Source organism: Loxodonta africana, chromosome 1 (genome assembly GCF_030014295.1).
Source record: "Loxodonta africana isolate mLoxAfr1 chromosome 1, mLoxAfr1.hap2, whole genome shotgun sequence".
NCBI classification, from domain to species: Eukaryota; Metazoa; Chordata; class Mammalia; order Proboscidea; family Elephantidae; genus Loxodonta; species Loxodonta africana.
The window spans coordinates 162,324,045-162,344,719 of NC_087342.1; the positions used below are offsets into that span (position 1 = coordinate 162,324,045).

General features: G+C 43.0%; 1 protein-coding gene across 1 annotated transcript in view; it reads right to left on the bottom strand.

The window, feature by feature from the left end:
* The window catches only part of FAXC (failed axon connections homolog, metaxin like GST domain containing), a 68,794-nt gene extending 60,683 nt beyond the window's left edge, over positions 1-8,111 (bottom strand). Inside the window, exons 1-2 of the mRNA XM_003404329.3 lie at positions 7,846-8,111; positions 1,375-1,510 (exon numbers count right to left, since the gene is read on the bottom strand). Of these exons, the coding sequence (XP_003404377.1) occupies positions 1,375-1,510; positions 7,846-8,111 (402 nt within the window). The remainder of the gene's footprint in view (positions 1-1,374; positions 1,511-7,845) is intronic.
* Positions 8,112-20,675: the final 12,564 nt, after the last annotated feature.

The following is a 20,675-nucleotide window of genomic DNA, read 5'->3' on the forward strand; positions in this document are numbered from 1 at the left end:
AGAAAGCTAGAGAAGCAATCTTAATACCTGATAACATTGAATTCAAGGATTAAAAGATTCATAAGGGACAAAAAGGAATGCTATATACTGGAAAAGAAACAAAACAGTAAAGATATAATCTTTCATATTATACATACTTATCGATACAATGACAAATATTATTATATAAAGCAAGAACAGATAGAATGACAGGAAAAAGACATAAATCAACAAATACACTTAAATATTTTAACATACTCCTTTCAGAAAATGCTAGAACAGCAGACAAAAAATAAGCAGAGATATAGAAGGTGTAAATGACACCCTAAACATGCTCAAGCAAGTAGATATATAAAGAGCTCTATACCCAGAGAATATGTAGATTATTTTCAACATTTATAAAAATTAATGACACAATAGGCTAAAAAAAAAAAAGTCTCAGTAAATTCCAAGGAATCAATACGACAGAGACTATCTTCTCTGACCATAAAATTAGAAATCAGTAACAAAATCAAAGCCTTAAAAAAATTCCACCTGGCTGGAACTGTGTTAAAAAGAAAAACATAGGAGAAATTTTTAAAAATACAAGAACTGAATGACAATGAAAAAACACAACATGTCAAATCTGTGAGATGCAGGTAAAGCATTACTCAGAGGGAAATTTATGCCTTTAAGTACACTCCTCTATTCATTCTTTAATGCAGAAATGAGCAAGTGTTTCCCAAGCATTCACACAGAACTTAGAACACTGTGGAAAGCTCTCACAAAATCTACAAATATCTATCCAGTGGCCTCCTGGTGCCTCTGCTCCTGGGATTCATGAAAGACAAAGTATAATGCTGTCAATAAATAAAAACCCAAATAATACAGGAGGCAATGGCGCACTCATCTTTAGTAACAACCACCCAACAGGCCTATCCTGGAATCCCTGGGTGACACATATGGTTAAGTGCTCAACTAACAGCCAAGAGATTGGCAGTTCAAACCACCCAGAGACACCCTTGGAAGACAGGTCAGGCAACCTACTTCTGAAAGGTCACAGACTTGAAAACCCTATGGAACAATTCTACCTGCACACATGGGATCGCCATGAGTCTACATCAACTCGCCAGCAACTAATAACAATGACAACAGGCCTATTCAAACTATTAACCAAACCAGGATCTATGTCAGGGGAAAATACCATTGCCCTGAAGCTCTTAGAGGTCTACATACCCTTTTGTAAAAGAGACCCTGAATCAAGTATTCCCATCTTACTAAGGACTGGACACTGCTACTTTCATACTCCACCCCCTCTGCCACCAAGAGCATGCTAGTTGCACTCTGTGGGATTAAATACTACCTCCTATAACAGATACTGCTGTCATGCGAATAAAACATATTTGTAATATATACCTGATAGGGTAAGTCAGCCATCCTTAAATAAGTTTCCATTTTCAAACAGAAAGGAGATAAACTGGGAACACCATTGTTAGGTCTCGCAAACTGATGCAAAATAATAGCATCTTTGGAGTCAATTTCTTGCTGTTTCCTGTCAAAACCGAAGCAGAAATAAACAGTCCATGTGTTATACATTCAGTTCCCTTTGTTCCTGAGAAGACACTGCTGGGTTGGAACTCTTCAATTTACAACCAGATCTGTTTGTCACTGGGGCTCACCTCACCCAGAAACACAAAATGCAAGCTTAGTCAAAACATAAGAGAACCCCATTCACCTGGATCAACAGAGGAAGAAGAAGCATCAGGTATAGGAGGAAGAAATGGAATGTATGGCTAATTGCCCCCATGAATAACTGCTTCCTTTGCCATGAGACCAGAAGAACTGGCCCAGCTACCATTACTGAACATTTTGATCAAAGATGCTATAGAAAAATCCTGATCAAAAGGGAGAAAATGTAGAACAGAATTTCAAATTCTCTTGGGATCCAGATTTTCTGGAGCCATGGAGGCTGGATGAACCCCTGAAACTATTGCCCTAATAATCTTTAAACTTAAACCAAAAATATTCCCTGGAGTCTTCTTAAAACCAAAAAATAGTTTAGCTTAACTAGTAAAGAATGTCTGCCTTGAGCACTGTGCTCTCTTAAGAACTATCTGCACAGATCAAACTGACAACAGGAACTTGAAAGATCGATAAGAACCTTAGGGGCAGTGAGTTTATGTTAAAGGAGGAGGAACAATTCAGAAAAGGAGGGTGAGAATGGTTGCTCAACTTAAAGAACGTAATCAAAGTCACTGATTCATACACGTAGAAATTGTTGAATTGGTATGTTCTGCTGTGTATATTCTCAACAAGAAAAAAATAAAATAAACGATTTAAAAAAAGAAAAACACACACACACACACACGAGAACTTTACAAACTTCGATAGGGCCATGACCACAAGGGCTCAGAAAAGTAACCACATTTCAGCCTTCTCTGTTATCTGTAGCCTATGGGCCAGAAGGGTATTTTCTGGTACAGGTTCACCTCTTCTCCAGTCGGCTATGTTTACCTGACAGAGACAAGTTGGATGGATAAAAATGATATTCTGTGCTTACTATGTGGCAGGTATTCCACAGGTATTGTCTCATTTCATCCTCGCAATCACCTTATGAGCTAGGAACTGTTGTTATCCATGTTTTATAGATGAAGAAACTGAGGCACAGAGGATTAACTTGCCCAAAGTCACATTGCCAGTAAATGGCAGAACCTGACTAAACCAGGCAGTCAGAGCCTACCTTCTTGACTATACCATAAAAGTCTATTTAAGAATAGACCCAGGAATAGTAGTGCAGATGTGCTCTGCCATAACCAAGGTTTGCAGGAAATCCATGACTGAATATTCTGGTCCAACTTGCTTATGTCCTCATCTGGCCTTTGTGGTGACGTCTGGGTTCTCTGCTCTCACATTTCTGCCTTCACAGGGTCCCCACTTTCACCACACAGCATGTATTTTAGCACCCCTGCCTCTTCCCTGTCTTCTATTTCAGCCATATAACCATCTTTTCCTTTGGCTACTTTTTTGGGTGGGGATGACTTCCATGGGTACCGTTTTTCAATAGCCACCATGTAGTAGAGTGAAACCTGGATTCCAAGTCTGGACACCTGGTGTCAAGTCCAAGCCCTGCTGCTCACTGGCTGTGTTACCCTGTACCGCCACGCCTTCCTCACCTGGAAAGTGAGGACAGGACCAATTCTGCATCAATGATTGTGAGGATTAAATAGGGTGGTATCTGTAAATATTTGGTGAGCTATCAAGCCCTGTATAAGAGTGACAGGATTTATTCTCAAGTGGTCTTATGCCCTTAAGCTACAAAATGCCATCATTTCGCACAGCCCCACTCATACCTTGCCATCTTTCACTCTACCTAAACATTTCCTGGTCAAATAAACTTTACTCTTCCCCTTGACCTTCCTGAGCCTCTGGTTCCCTCACATCATTCCCAGTTTAATCCCACACCACTTCTACCCAAGCAAGGGCAAGCTCTTTGTATAAACATCACACAGACACTCAACCTACTGAAGCATCTTTATTTAGTAAAAGAATCTTTTGGAGAAGGTTACCACCTGAATGCTTTTTCAACTTAGAGAGTTTAAAAATGACTTAGTTAAAGAGTTAAAAATATTTTTAGAATATTAATCCTCTCAAGTCAAAATCTAAAATGCTGCTTGCTGCTTTCTGGCAATACTCACTATAAAATAAAATTTTCATTCTGATGGTAATGTTTGGGTGGTCAGACATTATCAAGTCAAGAACCTGCTTAGAACTGTGTTCCTACAGAGCGCGACTATCGATTTGACAATTAACTGATTTTGGCCAGCCAAATAATTCAGCTCACGAAGGGGTATTTTCATGTAAATTTTCCAGGCAAAAATTGAAGAACTGAAAGGAGAGAATAAGTATAAAAGCCCCTGTTCCACTGGCCAGGATGGTCTAATTCTAATGGTTAATTTGGGTCATGCCATTATAAGAATGGATGCTAGCTATGTGTCAAGCATGTATCAACGACTTTACACACATCATACATATTAACTTACATAATTCTGACAATAATACTATAGAGTGAGCATTGTTATAGTTTAAAGTTAGTATACCATACTATTCTTATATTTTACAATAAACAAGGAAACTGAACCTCAAAGAGGTTAAATAATTTGCCCAAGGAATACCAATTTAAGGTCAAGTCTGTAATAATTCCAGTTCCCAAACTCTTAAGCATTTAAACTACACCAAAATGGGCGATTCTTCAGTTAATTTTATTAACAGTTGATTCAGACCACTCAAGCCTCAGAGGATCTTCTGATGAAAGTTTTAATAGCTAATGATGGCCAACTTTTATTGAACGGTCACTGTACGTCACACTCTGTTCTAAGCACGTCCCATGTGTTAGTTCATTTAATCAACTCCATCAGGAAAGTTACTATTATCATTCCCATTTTACGGATAAGGAAACCAAGTAACCAAGAGGTTTACTATGGTATTCAAGGTTACATGGTTGGTTAAAGGCAGAGCCTGAATTTGAACCCAGACAACCTCGTTCCAGAGCTCTCCCTCCACATGTAAGGAACTTCTAACTTAGGATCAGAAGCCCCGGTGGGTTGTTTCCTGTACAGCTATAGTTTTTAAAGTGGCCTTATAATGAGATTTATATAATGGAACCCCTTTAGAGCATCAAGACTAGCCCCTACTCTCTTGGCTAAGGATATCACAGACGACCATGCCTTTGTATATGGCTGAGGAGCTACCAGTTTATGGAGACCTGATGATGGCTCCGTGGCCTGCTTTGATTCCCTAACTATATTTTCTAGGACAGGCTGAACCCATTGCCAAAAGAGCAAATGAGCTACCGGTAATGAAGCCATTACTTCATCATTCAATTTACAAACCACAAATTTCCAAATGCCTTATTATATTTAAGAGCTACACAGCTAGCCCCACTCAGGGAAAACAATGTAGTGGGACAATATGAGTTTTAAAATATTGTTATGGAAAAACCATGCCTAAAACCAGAAACACCTACCTTGGTTATACTCATTATTAATTAAACTTCCTAAATAATTCTCATCTGTTTACCTTCCTCTGTGCAGACATAGCCATAGATTAAGTCTATACAGCAGAAAAATCTAGTGTAGTGGTGAAAAGTGTGCAGTTAGCAGGGAATTCAGACAGTATAGCCATTTCAAGGTGTATTTTCCACCCCACATATTTCAAATTTGGGTTTTTTGGTTTTTGGTTTTTGCCTCAACTACAGACAATTGAAGCTCAGATTTTTCGTCTTAAGCAGTGCCCTCTATCATGTAATCTCTGAAGTCTCAATCTTCAGTTTTCCTCAGTTTCCTATTCCCTCACTGCCCTGCACTCCCAGGGTCTGTCAGAAACTCAAACCCCCTCTTTCCCACCCAGGGGTGGATTATCCAATAGGCAGGATAGGCACAGTGCTTCCCTTGCTTACCAGATCATTTGCAGCGAACAATTTCACTTTTTCACCACATCAAAGATTCTTCTTCTAGGTTAGGCTGGCATGTCTTTCTCCCAACCCCACAGCACCCTCCTACAGAATCAATGCCTCTTTTTAAATTTACAATCCCTGATGGGTCCCTGAGGGGTCGGTTGACCCAATAAGCAAGGTAAGGGACAAGCTTACTTGTGCTTGCTTACTAACCTGTAGCAGTGAAACCCATGTGAAATTGTTCACTACAGATGATCTGGTAAGCAAGGTAGGCACAGTGCTTACCTTGCTTCCTGGATGATCCACCCCTGCAGCAGGGCCCCACCACATGCCCAAATCTCTACATTTCTCTTCCTCTCCCCCTATCAAAACTTATTTCAGAATTGGTACTTCCTAGGAGGCAGTGGCAAAAAAAGTACAGACTAGACAGACCCACATTCCTATTTAAATCTAGATTCTACTGCTCTACTCATGTGTGATCTTGGGCAAATTGCTTAACCTTTTTCAGCCTCAATTTCCTTATCTATATAATAAGCATCATGCCTCAAAGGACAGCTGTGAGGAATAAATGCAGTAATACATGTAAAGCACTTACATAGTCCTACTAAGTGCTCAAAAAATGGGTAACACTGTTATTATTCACATTATATCAGGGTTTTCCAATTCGATTTAACAAACATTTGTCAAAAAACAAAAGCGAATAAGCCTAGAGCCTAAAACACTTTAATCCAAATAAGTGTCCAAAGCTAAGGCTTAAAGTGCCCTAATTGTGGAAGGAGCTAGCTATCTGTGGGCAGAGGGCTCTGTGTTCACAGCCACATATCCCAGGACGGGGTCTGCTCCTAGGGCAAACTCTGAACTCCCCGCTATTTCTGCAAGGTCATTTAAGCCATGGTTTAGACTCAGTCCTGTAAATCCATGCCTTCACTCCATCCACAACTTGGAAAACTGGTGAGAAGCCACATGGCTTAGGATTCTCAAAAAGCTTTGGACTCGGATACAATGGCGACACAACTGAGTTGCTGTTTAAATTACTGCACAAATGTTTTAGTCCTTCATGCAGCTTGAAACCCAACTTGAAATAGAGCTCTAAAACTAGCACAAATATACAATCATCTAGAGAGAGAATTCAATTTAAAAACGTCTATTTGGTTCAACTAGATTCAAGGCACCCTGCTGAATGACAGAATCAAACATGTAATGAGCTTAAAATAGAACTTCTTAATTATGTATGAATCAATAATGTAAAAGCCAATACATTTCCTCAGACCTAAGAGAGTCTCTGAGACTGAAAATATTCAAAATACCTAAGACAGGCTGTCCCATGCCCTCCTGGAATCCTAGCAGGCCTGTTAAAGGTCACCAACCCCATCTTTGTTTAGAGCCTATTGTGCAGGACACCCCCACTGGAAAGAGGCAGTGTGGACACAGTTCTTGCTCTTCAGAAAACACTGGCCAAAAGGGACATTCTAAGCTATTGAAAACCGCTCGGCATCTTGTAATCATCCAGTGACTGAGGGCTCAAAGGCATGGAAATTTTAATCCTCCTATATCAACCAAACGGCCTTCCCAATACCCTCTGGTATTACTCTCCTGAAACAAAGATCTCCTGCCCAGCTGGATGTACCGGCAGCAACGGCCTCCATTTTCTGGTATTTCCTAGTCAACCCTGTAAACATTCTGCGGCAGTAGATGCAATTGTTTACGGCACGGCACGGGGTGACTCCTGTTATGTCAAACACGCCCATGTGCTAGTCCTGTCCTCGGATCTCCTACTGCTCACACAACAATGACATTCAAACCTGAAGATGGTGATTAGCTTTAAATACTAGACAACCAGGCAACCAGGTTAGCACTGCATCAAAACTGCACACCACACACTTGGCCACGCATGCATCCTTAACAGGGACCCAGGCTCACTGGAGCTTTTGCAATTTCAGTCTTTTGAGGATGCTGACATTTGGGGAAGGATAGTGGAGAACTAAGCTTTAAGTAAAACATGGGGTTAGCAGTTAAGATTCCAGTATTACTACCTATAAACAAATAAGGCAATTCATAAAAGTGGAACTTAGGCTTTCAAAAGAGCTCAATTCTATTGTTGAAAACACACTGCACTTAGCATTTTACTAAAAACACTTCATAATAGACTGTTTTGCAGATAACCATTAGTGACCCAGAGTATTTTTGCGTTTAGCACTGAAAGGTTGGGAGACAAATGATTTTCCTTTCCGGTAGCAATTTAATTCTTCTGTTAGCTCTAAACTGCCCCTCGAGGCCAGATAACCAAGGACTCCCGTTCGGTAAAGGTAAGGGCAGGGCGTTTGGGCATTTGGGCGGCGTGACCGACGGGTTGGCACAGGTCCCCCTCGCGCCAGCCCTGCCCTGGCCAGGTGCCCCTGTCGGCGCCCCTGCGCGGGGCCCTCTCTCCGGCTCACCTAATGACCAGGAGTTCGTGGAACAGATACGCAGCTGCGGCCAGCAAAGCTCCCCCGGTCAAGTAAAGGGTTTTCTTCCACCAGGGATCGGAGCCCAGCCCTGCCATGATCCCACCGTAATCCTGCAAAGGGAAAGCGATGATGTCCCCATAAAAGGAGAAGGGCTCCTCGGACCCGGCCCACCAGCCGAAGAAGGAGACGCTCTGGTTCCAGCTCAGATCCACCACGTACGGCCTGGACGAGGCAAAGCCAACCCCCCAGTGCATGCTGCGTGGCTGGCTGCGGGCGCCCCTCCCAGGGCCCGCGCCGCCCGCATGGGAAGGGGCCGGCGCGGCCGGGCGCGGGCTCAGCTGCGCGCGGGCGGCGCGGGCGGCGGAGAAGTAGGAACCGGCAGCGGCGGCGGTAGAGTGAGGGCGCGGGCCGCGGGCCGCGGGCTTGGCCGGCGGAGCCCTGGGGCCCTGGGCGGCAGCGGCGGCCGCCGGCTCCCCCAGCAGCGGCCTCTCCGCGCCGCTCTTTGTGTCGCCGCCTGGAGAAGGCCGCGTGATGTCATTGCTCCCCGGGGCAGGGAAACAGAGGCGGGATAAAGTCACCTACCCCGCGCCCTGCCCCCGCCCCGCATCTCCGCGGTCCGGCGGCCTCCGCCCGGCCGGAGCTGCAGGGCTGGGGCGCGCCGGGTGGGCTCCGCGCCTCCAGGCGGCACGCCCAGGAACACTCGTGGACCAGGGCAAGGGCTGCGGAGGTGGCTGGAAACGCGACTCCCCACAAACGCAGCTGCAGTCAGGGCCCGGATTTCGGTGCCCCCCTCCCCCGCCCCGCGCCCGGCCCGCCCTCCGCCTGCGCTCCCGCCCCGCCTGCCTGCGGGGAGCGCGCAGGACTCACCTGGGGCCGCGCGGAGCTGTGGGCAGGAAACGCCTCAACCGGCGGGGGCTGGGAACGAGAGCCCGGAGAGAGGTCGGAAATTAGATTGTTTCTAGGCATCAGGAAAACCCTGTGTATTTAAATAATTTATAAAGACATTGTTATTACGTCACACAGTTACCTAGTCTCGGTCACGTGCTTAGGGGAGGAGAGGTCTAGTTTGACAAATAACAAAAATGTACTCTAACTAGTGCATGTGAAAGCTGGACAATGAGTAAGGAAGACCGAAGAGGAGTTGACGCCTTTGAATTGTGGTGTTGGTGAAGAATATTGAATATACCATGGACTGCCAAAAGAATGAACAAATCTGTCTTGCAAGAAGTGCGGCCAGAATGCTCCTTAGAGGCAAGGATGGCGAGACTGTGTCTTACATACTTTGGACATGTTGTCAGGAGGGATGAGTCCCTGGAGAAGGACGTCATGCTTGGCAGAGTACAGGGTCAGCGGAAAAGAGGAAGACCCTCGACAAGGTGGATTGACACAGTGGCTGCAACAATGACCTCAAGCATAACAACGATTGTAAGGATGGCGCAGGACCGGGCAGTGTTTCATTCTGTTGTGCATAGGGTCGCTATGAGTCGGAACCGACTCAACAACACCTAACAACACCACTCTAACTAGAGAGATTTCCCCTCTGACAGACCCAGCTCAAGTCTTTCCCCCTTGAGATCATTATCACAAAACTCCTTGATTCACGCGTTTATTTTGAAAAAAAATTTTTTTTTAATTTTTGGTGTAGAAAAGCTGTCAAGTAATTGTGTGTGTGTGTTATTAATGTTTCTTTTTAACTTCATTTTTAAAAATTTATCAGGATGGAGAATAGGGGCCTGTTTCATTGAAGTGTATGATGTATGCAAAAATGATTAGTAAGAGCATAGATAGTTTAAAGTTCAGTTTGGATAAAATAAAATTCAAAAAACAAAATTCAAGAAGTTGAGGTTCATCACTCTTAAGGTGAAAGGAATCCTCCAGACTTTTGCTTGAGGGAGCAGAGTTTGGGGGGAACAAGACACTCCCTTTCCACTTCCCTTACCACCAGCTCTTTACAACAGGCAGTGAGTGCGGTTGTATGGTTAATAAAACAGGGGCATTTGATCACATATGTAATCACCAGTGAGACTGCAGGGAGGAGCTAGCCAAGCTGGTGCCCAAGCACCCACACGCAAGGGTGCTAAACACCACTGGGAATGAAATTTACATCAACCTTCACGAAGAAGTAGTGTATGAGGCCAAAAGTGAATCTTCAGTCAGCAGGTTGGGAGGGGTGAAACCCAAGGGCCTGCTGGAGTGACAGAGGTGGTTTACAGACTATCTTCTAGGGAGACAAGGGCCTGGAGGTGGCAGGATGTTCTTGGTAGGAAGCAGGAGTGGGCAAGTTTGTGGTCAGAGCTGAAATGCTCTGTGCCTAGGGTGGACATTGAGGGCTGGCACCTCATTCTCCATTCTCCTCCTATGCTATTCCCTACATAGCACTCAGCCTTCCCTCTCAGTAAATGGTGAACCAATAATTAAAGAATATCAGTATATTTGATATTTTGATCCCAGAGAGCCACTCACTGCATTTTACTCTCACAACTGCTCTGGTGGGCCAACCAAGACCCAAGGAGAGCCGGGGTGGGAGCCAGACCTGCCCTGTCCACACACTGACTCCACTGGCCCAAGGCTACTTCCTGGGAGTATCAAGAAGTGTGACTAACTGCTAAGCATTATTGGTCTTTAAAGAGCCCTGGTGTTGCAGTGGTTAAGAACTTAGCTGCTAACCAAAAGGTCAGTGGTTCAAACCCACCAGCCATTCCGTGGGAGAAAGATGTGGCAGTCTGCTTCCGTAAAGATTTTCAGCCTTGAAAACCCTGTGGAGCAGTTCTACTCTGTCCTGTAAGGGTCACTATGAATTGGAATCAACAGCAATGGGTTTCGTATTAGTCTTTGCTTCAAGTATGGTTCACATTTTCAGAGACACACTGCCTGAGAAGAGAACTGGCCAGAGTTGGGTTAACATAAGGAGCCAGGAAGACCAAATGTTCCATGAATGGCTCCTCAGAACCCCTTGCATAGAGCCAGATCACAGGCTCAGCCCGTGATGGCTGTGCAGGGCCCCTCCAGGTTGAAGGCATAGGGAGCTGAGCATGCCTGCTCTTCTGCTCCCCTCCCCGCCCCCCAGGCTCCTTCAACTAGTGGGATGGGATGAAGACTTCAGGAGCCAGAATGCGTATCTTTATTCCACCCTCCCACCAATACTATCAATTTTGATAGCCTCTGTTTTCAAAACCATTGGCATTAGTCCAAGCTAGAGGCAAGTTGTTATTTTTCCTTTTCAAGGACTTTTGTTGTTTTTTTAACTAACTTTAATTCAGGTGTGACAACACAAAGAGAAGAGACTACTATGTATCAGTGCCTACCTGTCTGTGGTGGAAACCCTGGTGGCATAGTGGTTAAGTGCTACAGCTGCCAAGTGAAAGACTGGCAGTTCAAATCCACCAGGCGCACCTTGAAAACTCTATTGGGCAGTTCTACCCTGTCCTGTAGACTTGATAAGAGTCGGAATCGCCTAAATGGCAACGGGTTTGGTTTTTGGTTTTACCTGTCTATCTAATGCTACATTTATCATTCTAGTAAGTTTTCAAAAGGACCTGTATTAGACGACTGTTATATCATCCCTATTTTACAAATGAGAAAATTGAGGCCCAGAGAAGTCAATTAACAAGTTTATTTTGAGAACTAAGTAATGCTAGAGCCAAGATTCAAACTTAAGTGTGTCTCAGACCAGTGGCCTTGTGTGGTTTCCACCACAGTCTCTTTGGTGCCAAGTACTAGTACTGGAGCGCTGTCCATGGTATTCCCGTCTTTGGGCTCTCAGTCTATGGCTCAAATCTCAACTACGTCTAAATCAAATGGCTACAAAACCACAAATGCCAACTGGTTATACTGTCACCTTTTGAGAAAAGTGACTGCAGACATTTCCTTATGCAGATGTTGTTATGTCCTATGTCATGCAGCCTGGCCATCATGATCATACGAGGAACCACTAGATCGGTGATTCCCAAACTTTGAAGTGCATATGTATCACCTGGGTTCTGCTATGATGATTAAACAAGTGACAATTAGATCAATGCTTCTCAAACTTTATCTTACATAAGAACCTCTGGGAATCTTGTTAAAATGCAAATTCTGATTCAGTAGCTCTGCGGTGTAGCCTGAAATTCTGCATCCATTTTATACCAGACCACACTTGGAGTAACGATGGTCTAGACCACTGGCTGATGAGGAGGATCAAGAGCTCTGCCCAATAGAAGTGTCTCATGTCTTATGGTTCTTAATCAACTCAATCTGTTCTCGGTGACTTTGGACACCAGGCATATAGATAAAAGGGTTGGAACAGCAGAAGAATCAGAAATAGAAAGAAAATGAATCGAGACTCTGGGAAAGCAATCAGAACAGAGCAATCCTTTTGAGAGGCTGATAAGATGCCCAAATCCCAGGATCTGAGAGGATATACTTGGGGAGGGGAAGGGAGGTGGTAGGGGAAACAAGAATGAGAATGAGTGATTATCTTGCCCCTGTTTCCCTGCTTGAGGAATTAATGATGTCATGTGGTCTTTTCCAGGCACCAACACAAATATAAACAAATGAAATACTTTATAAACTTACTTAATTTATGTTAAAAATTTTTTTCACCAGGATGTTATAAAACTTTTTGCTTCGAAACATAGCTTAAGAGACCTTGCTGCTCTGGTAATAAGTGGATATGAGATTGACACTATTGCTGGTTTTACATAATGAAAACTAACATGGTATTTTAATTAAATAATCCTGTATTACTCAAAAATAAATAATTTACTTGAAAAATGTTACTCTGAAACTTACTGTAAAACTTCTTTTCTTGAGAAAACACCTAATACTATCCTACCCAGATGTCCTGAATCCTAACTAACATCGATAGCTGGAAGTCAGCCTGTCATTATAGTGACTTTGTCCGTCTACTTTCTGATCCACTAGACTCAGACATTTAATAAATCATTGTGCAACCCTCGGAAACCATTTTCTGCAAGATTAATTTGGTGCTCAGAAAAGATATGCAAATATTGACCAGACTCAGACAAATGAGGAATAATTGGGCAGCCGGCGGGTCATGAGGAGAGTTTGGGACACTTTGAGTTTTGCCCAAGTGGAGTTGCCCAGTAGGCAACTGAATATGTGGATTTAGAGAAGAGATTCAGGCCTAGGATTGAGATTGGGGAGGTGGTCACTAAAGGTCTGGGAGTACCCACAAAGCCATTGCTAAACTAAACAACAGTTTAGCCCAATTAATAAAAAAATGTTTGCCCTGAGCATTTCCCGTTGCCATCAAGTTGATTCCGACTCATAGCGACCCTAGGGGGCTCTTATAAAGAATTATCTATATGAGCTTGATCAGACAACAGTTCATCTAAAGCACAGATGAGAACTTTAAGGGGCAGAGAGCCTAAATTATTGGTGATGAAACACTATTGGTAGCGATAGTGAGAATGGTGACATAATGTGAACTGGTCATATAGAAATTGTGAATGGGTGTATGTTTGGTTGTGTACATTGCCACCAAAATTGATAATTAGGAAAAAAAAAAAAAAGAAGAAGAAGAATATATTCTAAGACCTTGGGGGGGGGGAGGCATAGGAGTACACGTGAGAATGTGATGGATTCTCATCATGTTACGTAAGAGAAGAAGACAAAGAACAGAAGCCTGATGATCATAAAAGGAAGAGAGGCCCAAACAGGAAATGAGAAGGAGAAACAGGCAGAGGAGGGGAAGCCAGGCAAGTGCTGGGCTGCAGAAGCCAAGGGAAGAGGATGTTTCGAGAAAGTACAGGGTAGAATCAACAGTGTCTGTGCTTCTTAAAAGTCCTGTAAAATGAACTGAGCCAGCAGGAATGGCATTAATGACCTCAGCGGGCAAGCACTTTCAAGTTTCGAGGAGGCAGAAGCTAGGTGGCAGGGGATTGAAACATGAAGGGTAGGAGAGTATGTGCAGGTAACACGTTCAAGGAATTTGGCTGTGAAAGAGGGAAGCAAAGGTGATAGTGGGAGGGAGGAATAAACATTTCTCAATTAAAAAAGATATAATTTATTTTTAATAATAACACATGTACACAGTACAAAATTTCAAAGGCTACAAAAAATGCATTGAAAAGTAAATTTCTACGCTGGATATTCTCCTCTTGCCTCCAGATTCACTCAGACTCTCCCCCACCCTGCACCTGGAGGCTGACTCGCATGGACCACATCAATGGACTCTGTGCGCAAAGGCTGTGGTTGCTCGCACTGAAACACCCCTCGTGGAGTTTGCCCGACAATGGAGTGTGGAGGACAGGAGGGGATGATTGATCCTCAGTCTTTTTTCCTGCAGACTCGCCCAGGACCACGGCTCCTGTCAGGCAGCCCTCTCCACACTGCTATTCTGCTGGGCTCTAGTAAGTACGTCCAAAGCTTTCTCACTGCTCTTGCAAACCTTGAGGCTCTGCACTTTTGCAAATCCAAAAAAACCCACTGCCGTCAAGTGGATTTCGACTCATAGCTCCTCAAAATATCCAGTTTGTGTGTGCCTCCAGTTTCCTGCTGTGTCCCTGAGTGACACAGTCTCCCAGATAACTCTGACCCCCATCACCCAGTTCGTCCGCAGAGACACATACCGTCACCAGCTTCTATGCATATTTCCAGAAATATTCTAGGCATTATAAAAGCATTATACACACACACACATATATGTATATATACATGTACATGTATACAAGTTGTCCTGCATCTTATTCTTTTTCAGTGCTCCTTATTTTTTCTTTCTTGTTTTTTTTTTAAATATATTTGCATAGGATTTCTTTGTAGGGGTGTATCATGATTTCTATAATTAGTTTCCTATTGATTATGAGGATCTTTGTATATAGGTTATATAGTGTGATAAGTATTTGTTGTTGTTGTTAGGTGCCACCGAGTTGGTTCCGACTCATAGGACCCTATGCACAACAGAACGAAACACTGCCCGGTCCTGCGCCATCCCTACAATCATTGTTATGCTTGAGCTCATGGTTGCAGCCACTGTGTCAATCCACCTTGTTGAGGGTCTTCCTCTTTTCCGCTGACCCTGTACTCTGCCAAGCATGATGTCCTTCTCCAGGGACTCATCCCTCCTGAAGACATGTCCAAAGTATGTAAGATGCAGTCTCACCATCCTTGCCTCTAAGGAGCATTCTGGCCGCACTTCTTGCAAGACAGATTTGTTCATTCTTTTGGCAGTCCATGATATATTCAATATTCTTCGCCAACACCACAATTCAAAGACGTCAACACTTCTTCGGTCTTCCTTATTCATTCTCCAGCTTTCAGATGCATATGATGTGATTGAAAATACCATGGCTTGGGTCAGGTGCACCTTAGTCCTCAGGGTGACATCTTTGCTCTTCAACACTTTGAAGAGGTCCTTTGCAGCAGATTTGCCCAATGCAATGCGTCTTTTGATTTCTTGACTGCTTCTTCCATGGCTGTTGATCGTGGATCCAAGTAAAATGAAATCCTTGACAACTTCAATTTTTTCCCCATAATGTATCTATATATGTATGTATAGATATATTACATGCATACAATCACACATATATATTCTTAGATATGAGATTGCTAGATCAAAGGAGTTATACACTGTAATTGTGATAAAATTGAAAGCCAAACCCATTCCTGTCAAGTCGATTCTGACTCATAGTGACTCTATAGGACAGAGTAGAACTGCCCCATAGAGTTTCCAAGGAGCAGCTGATGGATTTAAAGTGCTGACCTTTTGGTTAGCAGCCAATCTCTTCACCACTCCGCCACCAGGGCTCCGTAATTATGATTTAAAAAAAAACCCAGAGCCATCCAAACCAAAAAACCAAACCCAGTGCCGTCAAGTCGATTCCGACTCATAACAACCCTATAGGACAGAGTAGAACCGCCCCATAGAGTTTCCAAGGAGCGCCTGGCGGATTCAAACTGCCAATCCTTTGGCTCGCAGCCAGCACTTAACCACTACGCCAGCAGGGTTTCCATACGGCCATATTACCCTTTGAAGGAGGCAATTTACACTCTTAATATTAAAAGTGTCTGTTTCCTCATACATATGCTTGCCACACATTATATTCTTAAATGTTTTCATCTTTCCTAATTTAATATGTGAAAAAGCAATGCCTTGTTTTAAATTTGCGTTTCTCTTGGCATGCGGGGAGTTGAATGTTTTTTTTTTTAAAGACACATTTGTATTGACTTTTCTGTTCACTCTTTATTGGGTATTTGGTATTTTTCTCATTGATTTGTGTGAGTTCTTAATTGAAAAAAATAACTCTTTGTGAATTGGTTCACAAGTAGTTTTCCCAGTTGGTCATTTACCAATCTTTCCTTGGTTTACTATCATAATTTTAGAGAGGCTTTCTCCTCTGAATGGAATGTTCAAATCTATGATTTCAAGTATTCTTAAGTGACCTTAAGTGCTAGGGTATGGCTGTGAAGGTAGACATCTCTAGAGAGAAGGTCCTGTTGCTGATGAGGTAGGACTTGGACCTCGACTCTTCCTCTACTGCCAATATTGTGGCTGAGTATGTCTCATCCACCTATCTGTTGCTGGCACCTCTATGCCTTTAATTAAATAAGGTTTTTGCCTCTCATTGGTCAAGAATGAACAGGTAAGGCACAGAGAATTTTCCACACAAGGAAAGCTTTACTAAAAGAGGCTTGCAAGCGGAGATGAGGAGGGCCTAGGCAACGCTAACCCCACCCCACCTGCCCCACCCCACCCCCCGCCCCCGTCTCCCAGAACAAAAGACTTGCATGGTTTTTAAAAATTCTTGAGGGTGGGGGGAAGATTCATGTTTATTCAGAGGCCTAGCTGCGGTTTTCTGGCAAGTGGCCTATTTTCAGCAGGCATAGGTTAACTAAGGTGCGTGCTCAGCAGCTTTTTAAGATGGCTTTAAGATGGCTCCTGTCCTGGAGGCTTCTGGGATCCGTAGCAGGACTTATTATGGGGTGTCGCACCTGCGCAGTCCCCTGTTCCCTGAGTTTGATTCCCCAGCTGTGGCTGCAGCCCCTCACTGCCTCTGGTGGAAGGTCACACAGTGGTCATAGGTGGATGTTCTGCGCATGTCCCTGGGGTGGTTCTGAAAGACAACATTAAGGAAGTTTCCAGGCTGTTTTCTGATACCCTGCCCCATTGTTCTGGGGAATGGCTTTGTTTCTGCCCCCTGGCCCATTATTTTCTGTTACTTTGTTACTTTGTTTATGTGAATTGCAGATTTGGGGGCCCCACTGTTCCCTATCTTACATCCATATATTCATTCACACATACACCCATACCTACTAACCTAGCTATGCATCTGTATCTAAAACCAGAATTTCTTTATCGTGAGTTGAATTTTTTTAAACATTGCATAAATCCAGACTGGTCTTCTACCAACTATTCTGACAAAATCAAAGCCTGAAAACAGAATCCTGGAAAGCCTATCCAATTAAATATGAAAATAATGACCAAAAAAGGCAATTTAAAATTTAAATTGTAATTTAAATCATGTCCCAGTTTTTGCCTTCCGTGACTTTTGACAGCCTTTATGCTCACATTTACAAAACATATGGAGAAGAGAGGGTGATCACGGTTTTCTTTTCCTGACATACTTTTGTCAAGTAAAGACTGTATTTCCCCACTGCAATGTTTTAGAGCAGTGATTTTTAACCTTTCTGGGGGTCACAGGCCTTTCTGAGACTCCGATGAAAGCTTTGGAACATTTTCTGCAGAAAAATGCACACTGGCAATTTTGTGTCCTATTTTGGAGGAGTCCTGGAACTTCAGAGCCTGTCTACAAACCCCAGACTCAAACCCTGTTTCAGAGCCAGGAAAGTGGGGAGTCTATGTGATGCCAATGAGTTCTATACACATTAGGTTCTGTCCATCAATGAGAAACAAGGGTTCACATCTAGCTGAAGTGGAAACATGTCACATCCGTATTTATCTTGTAATGCTCCACTCCCATTTTCAGCTCTGCCACCAGAGCATCTTGAGAACATATTTCCGCCTGCCCCCCCTTCCCTTGGTTCCAACTAGAGCCTTTTAGGTCCTAGACAGTGGCTGGTTTATACATGCTGCATCCTTTTTTCACTGGAATACAAGAGGTTTATTGATCTCATAATAAAATACTTTGCTTGATTTTTATGCAAACCTTCAGTGTCAGGATGCTTTTTTGATACCAAAAAGGCATGGATGTCGTTTGCATTTTATTAGTAATGGTCAAGTAAGAGTCTTACTTCTCACAGTGTCACCAAGTAAGTAAAAGCAATTATGCATTGACTGTACTATGCTTTTGTTTGATCCTGTTTCCATCTTTATTTCCTTAGATTTTCAGATTTGCTTCTGTAGCTTATAATGATGCAAACGTGTTATTACAGAGTTGTGGGGACCTCGCCAATCCAGGTTTAAAAATATTTCCATCACACCATACACAAAAACTAATTCAAAATAAATCAAAGGCCTAAATATAAAACCAAAAACTATAAAGATCATAGAAGAAAAAATAGGATTACCACAAGAGTCCCTAATACAAGGCGTTAACAGAATACAAACCAACACATAAATTCCAGAAGATAAGCTAGATGCCTTAGTCATCTAGTACTGCTATAACAGAAATACCACAAGTGGATGGCCTTAACAAAGAGAAATTTATTTCCTCACAGAAAAGTAGGCTAAAAGTCCAAATTGAAGGTGGCAGCTCTAGGGGAAGACTTTCTCTCTCTGTCAGCTCTGGGAGAAGGTCTTTGTCATCAATCTTCCCCTGGTCAAGGAGCTTCTCAGGTGCAGAGACCCTAGGTCCAAAGGACACGCTGTGCTCCTGGTGCTGCTTTCTTGGTGGTATGAGGTCCCCAGCTCTCTGCTTGCTTCCCTTTCCTTTTATCTCTTGAGAGATAAAAGGTGGCTCAGGCCACATTTCAGGGAAACTACCTTTACATTGGATCAGGGAGGTGACCTGAGTAAGGGTGGTGTTACAATCCCACCCTAATCCTCTCAACATAAAATTACAATCACAAAATGGAGGACAACCACACAATACTGGGAATCATGGCCTAACCAAGTTGACACATATTTTTGAGGGAACACAATTCAATCCATGACACTAGATAACTGGAATTTTCTAAAAACTAAACACTTATGCTCATCAAAAGACTTTACCAAAAGAGTAAAAAGAGAACCTACAGACTGGGGAAAAAAATTTGGCTATTACAAATCCAACAAAGGCCTAATCTCTAAAATCTACAGGAAAATCCAATGTCTCTACAATAAAAAGACAAATAATCCAATTAAAAAATGACCAAAGGAAATGAACAGACACTGCACCGACGAAGACATTCAAGCAGAAAACAGACATATAAGGAAATGCTCGCAACCACTAGCCATTAGAGAAATGCAAATCAAAACCACAATGAGATACCATCTCACCCCAACATTATTGGCACGAATAAAAAAAACAGGAAATAACAAATATTGGAGAGGCTTCAAGGAGATTGAACTCTTATGCCTTGCTGGTGGGAATGCAAAATGGTACAACCATTTTGGAAAATGATATGGTGTTTCCTTAGAAATCTAGAAATAGGAATACCGTATGATCTAGCAATCCCACTCCCAGGAATATATCCTAGAGAAATAAGAGCCATCACACAAATAGACATATGCACGCCCATGTTCATTGCAGCATTGTTCACAACAGCAAAATGATGGAAACAACCTAGATGCCCATCTATAGTTTGAATGGATAAACAAACTATGGTATATACACACAATGCAGTAAGATGCAACGATGAAGAACAATGATGAATCTGCGAAGCATCTTACAACATGGATGAATCTGGAGGGAATTATGCTGAGTGAAATAAGTCAATCACCAAAGGAAAAATATTGTATGTGATCACTACTATAAAAACTCATGAAAAAGTTTACACACAAAAAGAAACAATCTTTGATGGTTATGAGAGAGGGGAAAGGTGGGGATGGAAAAACACTAGACAACAGATACTTGGTAACTTTGGTGAAGGGTAAGACAGTACAAAATACTGGGGAAGCCAGCACAACTTGTCCAGCGCAAGGTCATGGAAGCTCCATACACACATCCAAACTCCCTGAAGGACCCAATACTGGGCTAAGGGCTGTGGGGACCATGGTCTCAGGGAACATCTAGTTCAGCTGCCATAACATAGTTTATAAAGAAAATGTTCTACGTTCTACTTTGGTGATTAGGGTCTGGGGTCTTAAAAGATTGTGAGCAGCCATCTAAGATACTCCACTGGTCTCACCCTGGCTGGAGCAAGGAAGAATGAAGAAAACCAAAGATATAAGGGAGAGATTAGTCCGAAAGACTAATGGACCACAACTACCACAGCCTCCACCAGACTGAGTCTAGCACAACTAAATGAGATGGTGCCCAGCTACCACCACTGACTGCTCTGACAGAGATCACAATATAGGATCCCAGACAGAGCTGGAGAAAAATGTTGAACAAAATTCTAACTCACAAAAAAAAAAGATCAGACTTACTGGCCTGAATGGAGAAACCCTGAGAGTATGGCTCCAGAACACCCTTTTAAGCTCAGTAATGAAGTCACTCCTGAGGTTTTTTTTTCTTTTTTTAATGAAGTCACTCCTGAGGTTCACCCTTCAGCCAAAGATTAGACAGGCCCATAAAACAAAACAAGACTAAAGGGGCACACCAGCTCAGGAGCAAGGACTAGAAGGCTGGAGGGGACAGGAAAGCTGGTAATAGGGAACCCAAGGTCAAGAAGGGGAGAGTGTTGACATGTCATGGGGTTGGTAACCAATGTCACAAAACAATATGTGTTCTAATTGCTTAATGAAAAACTAGTTTGTTCTGTAAACCTTCATCTAA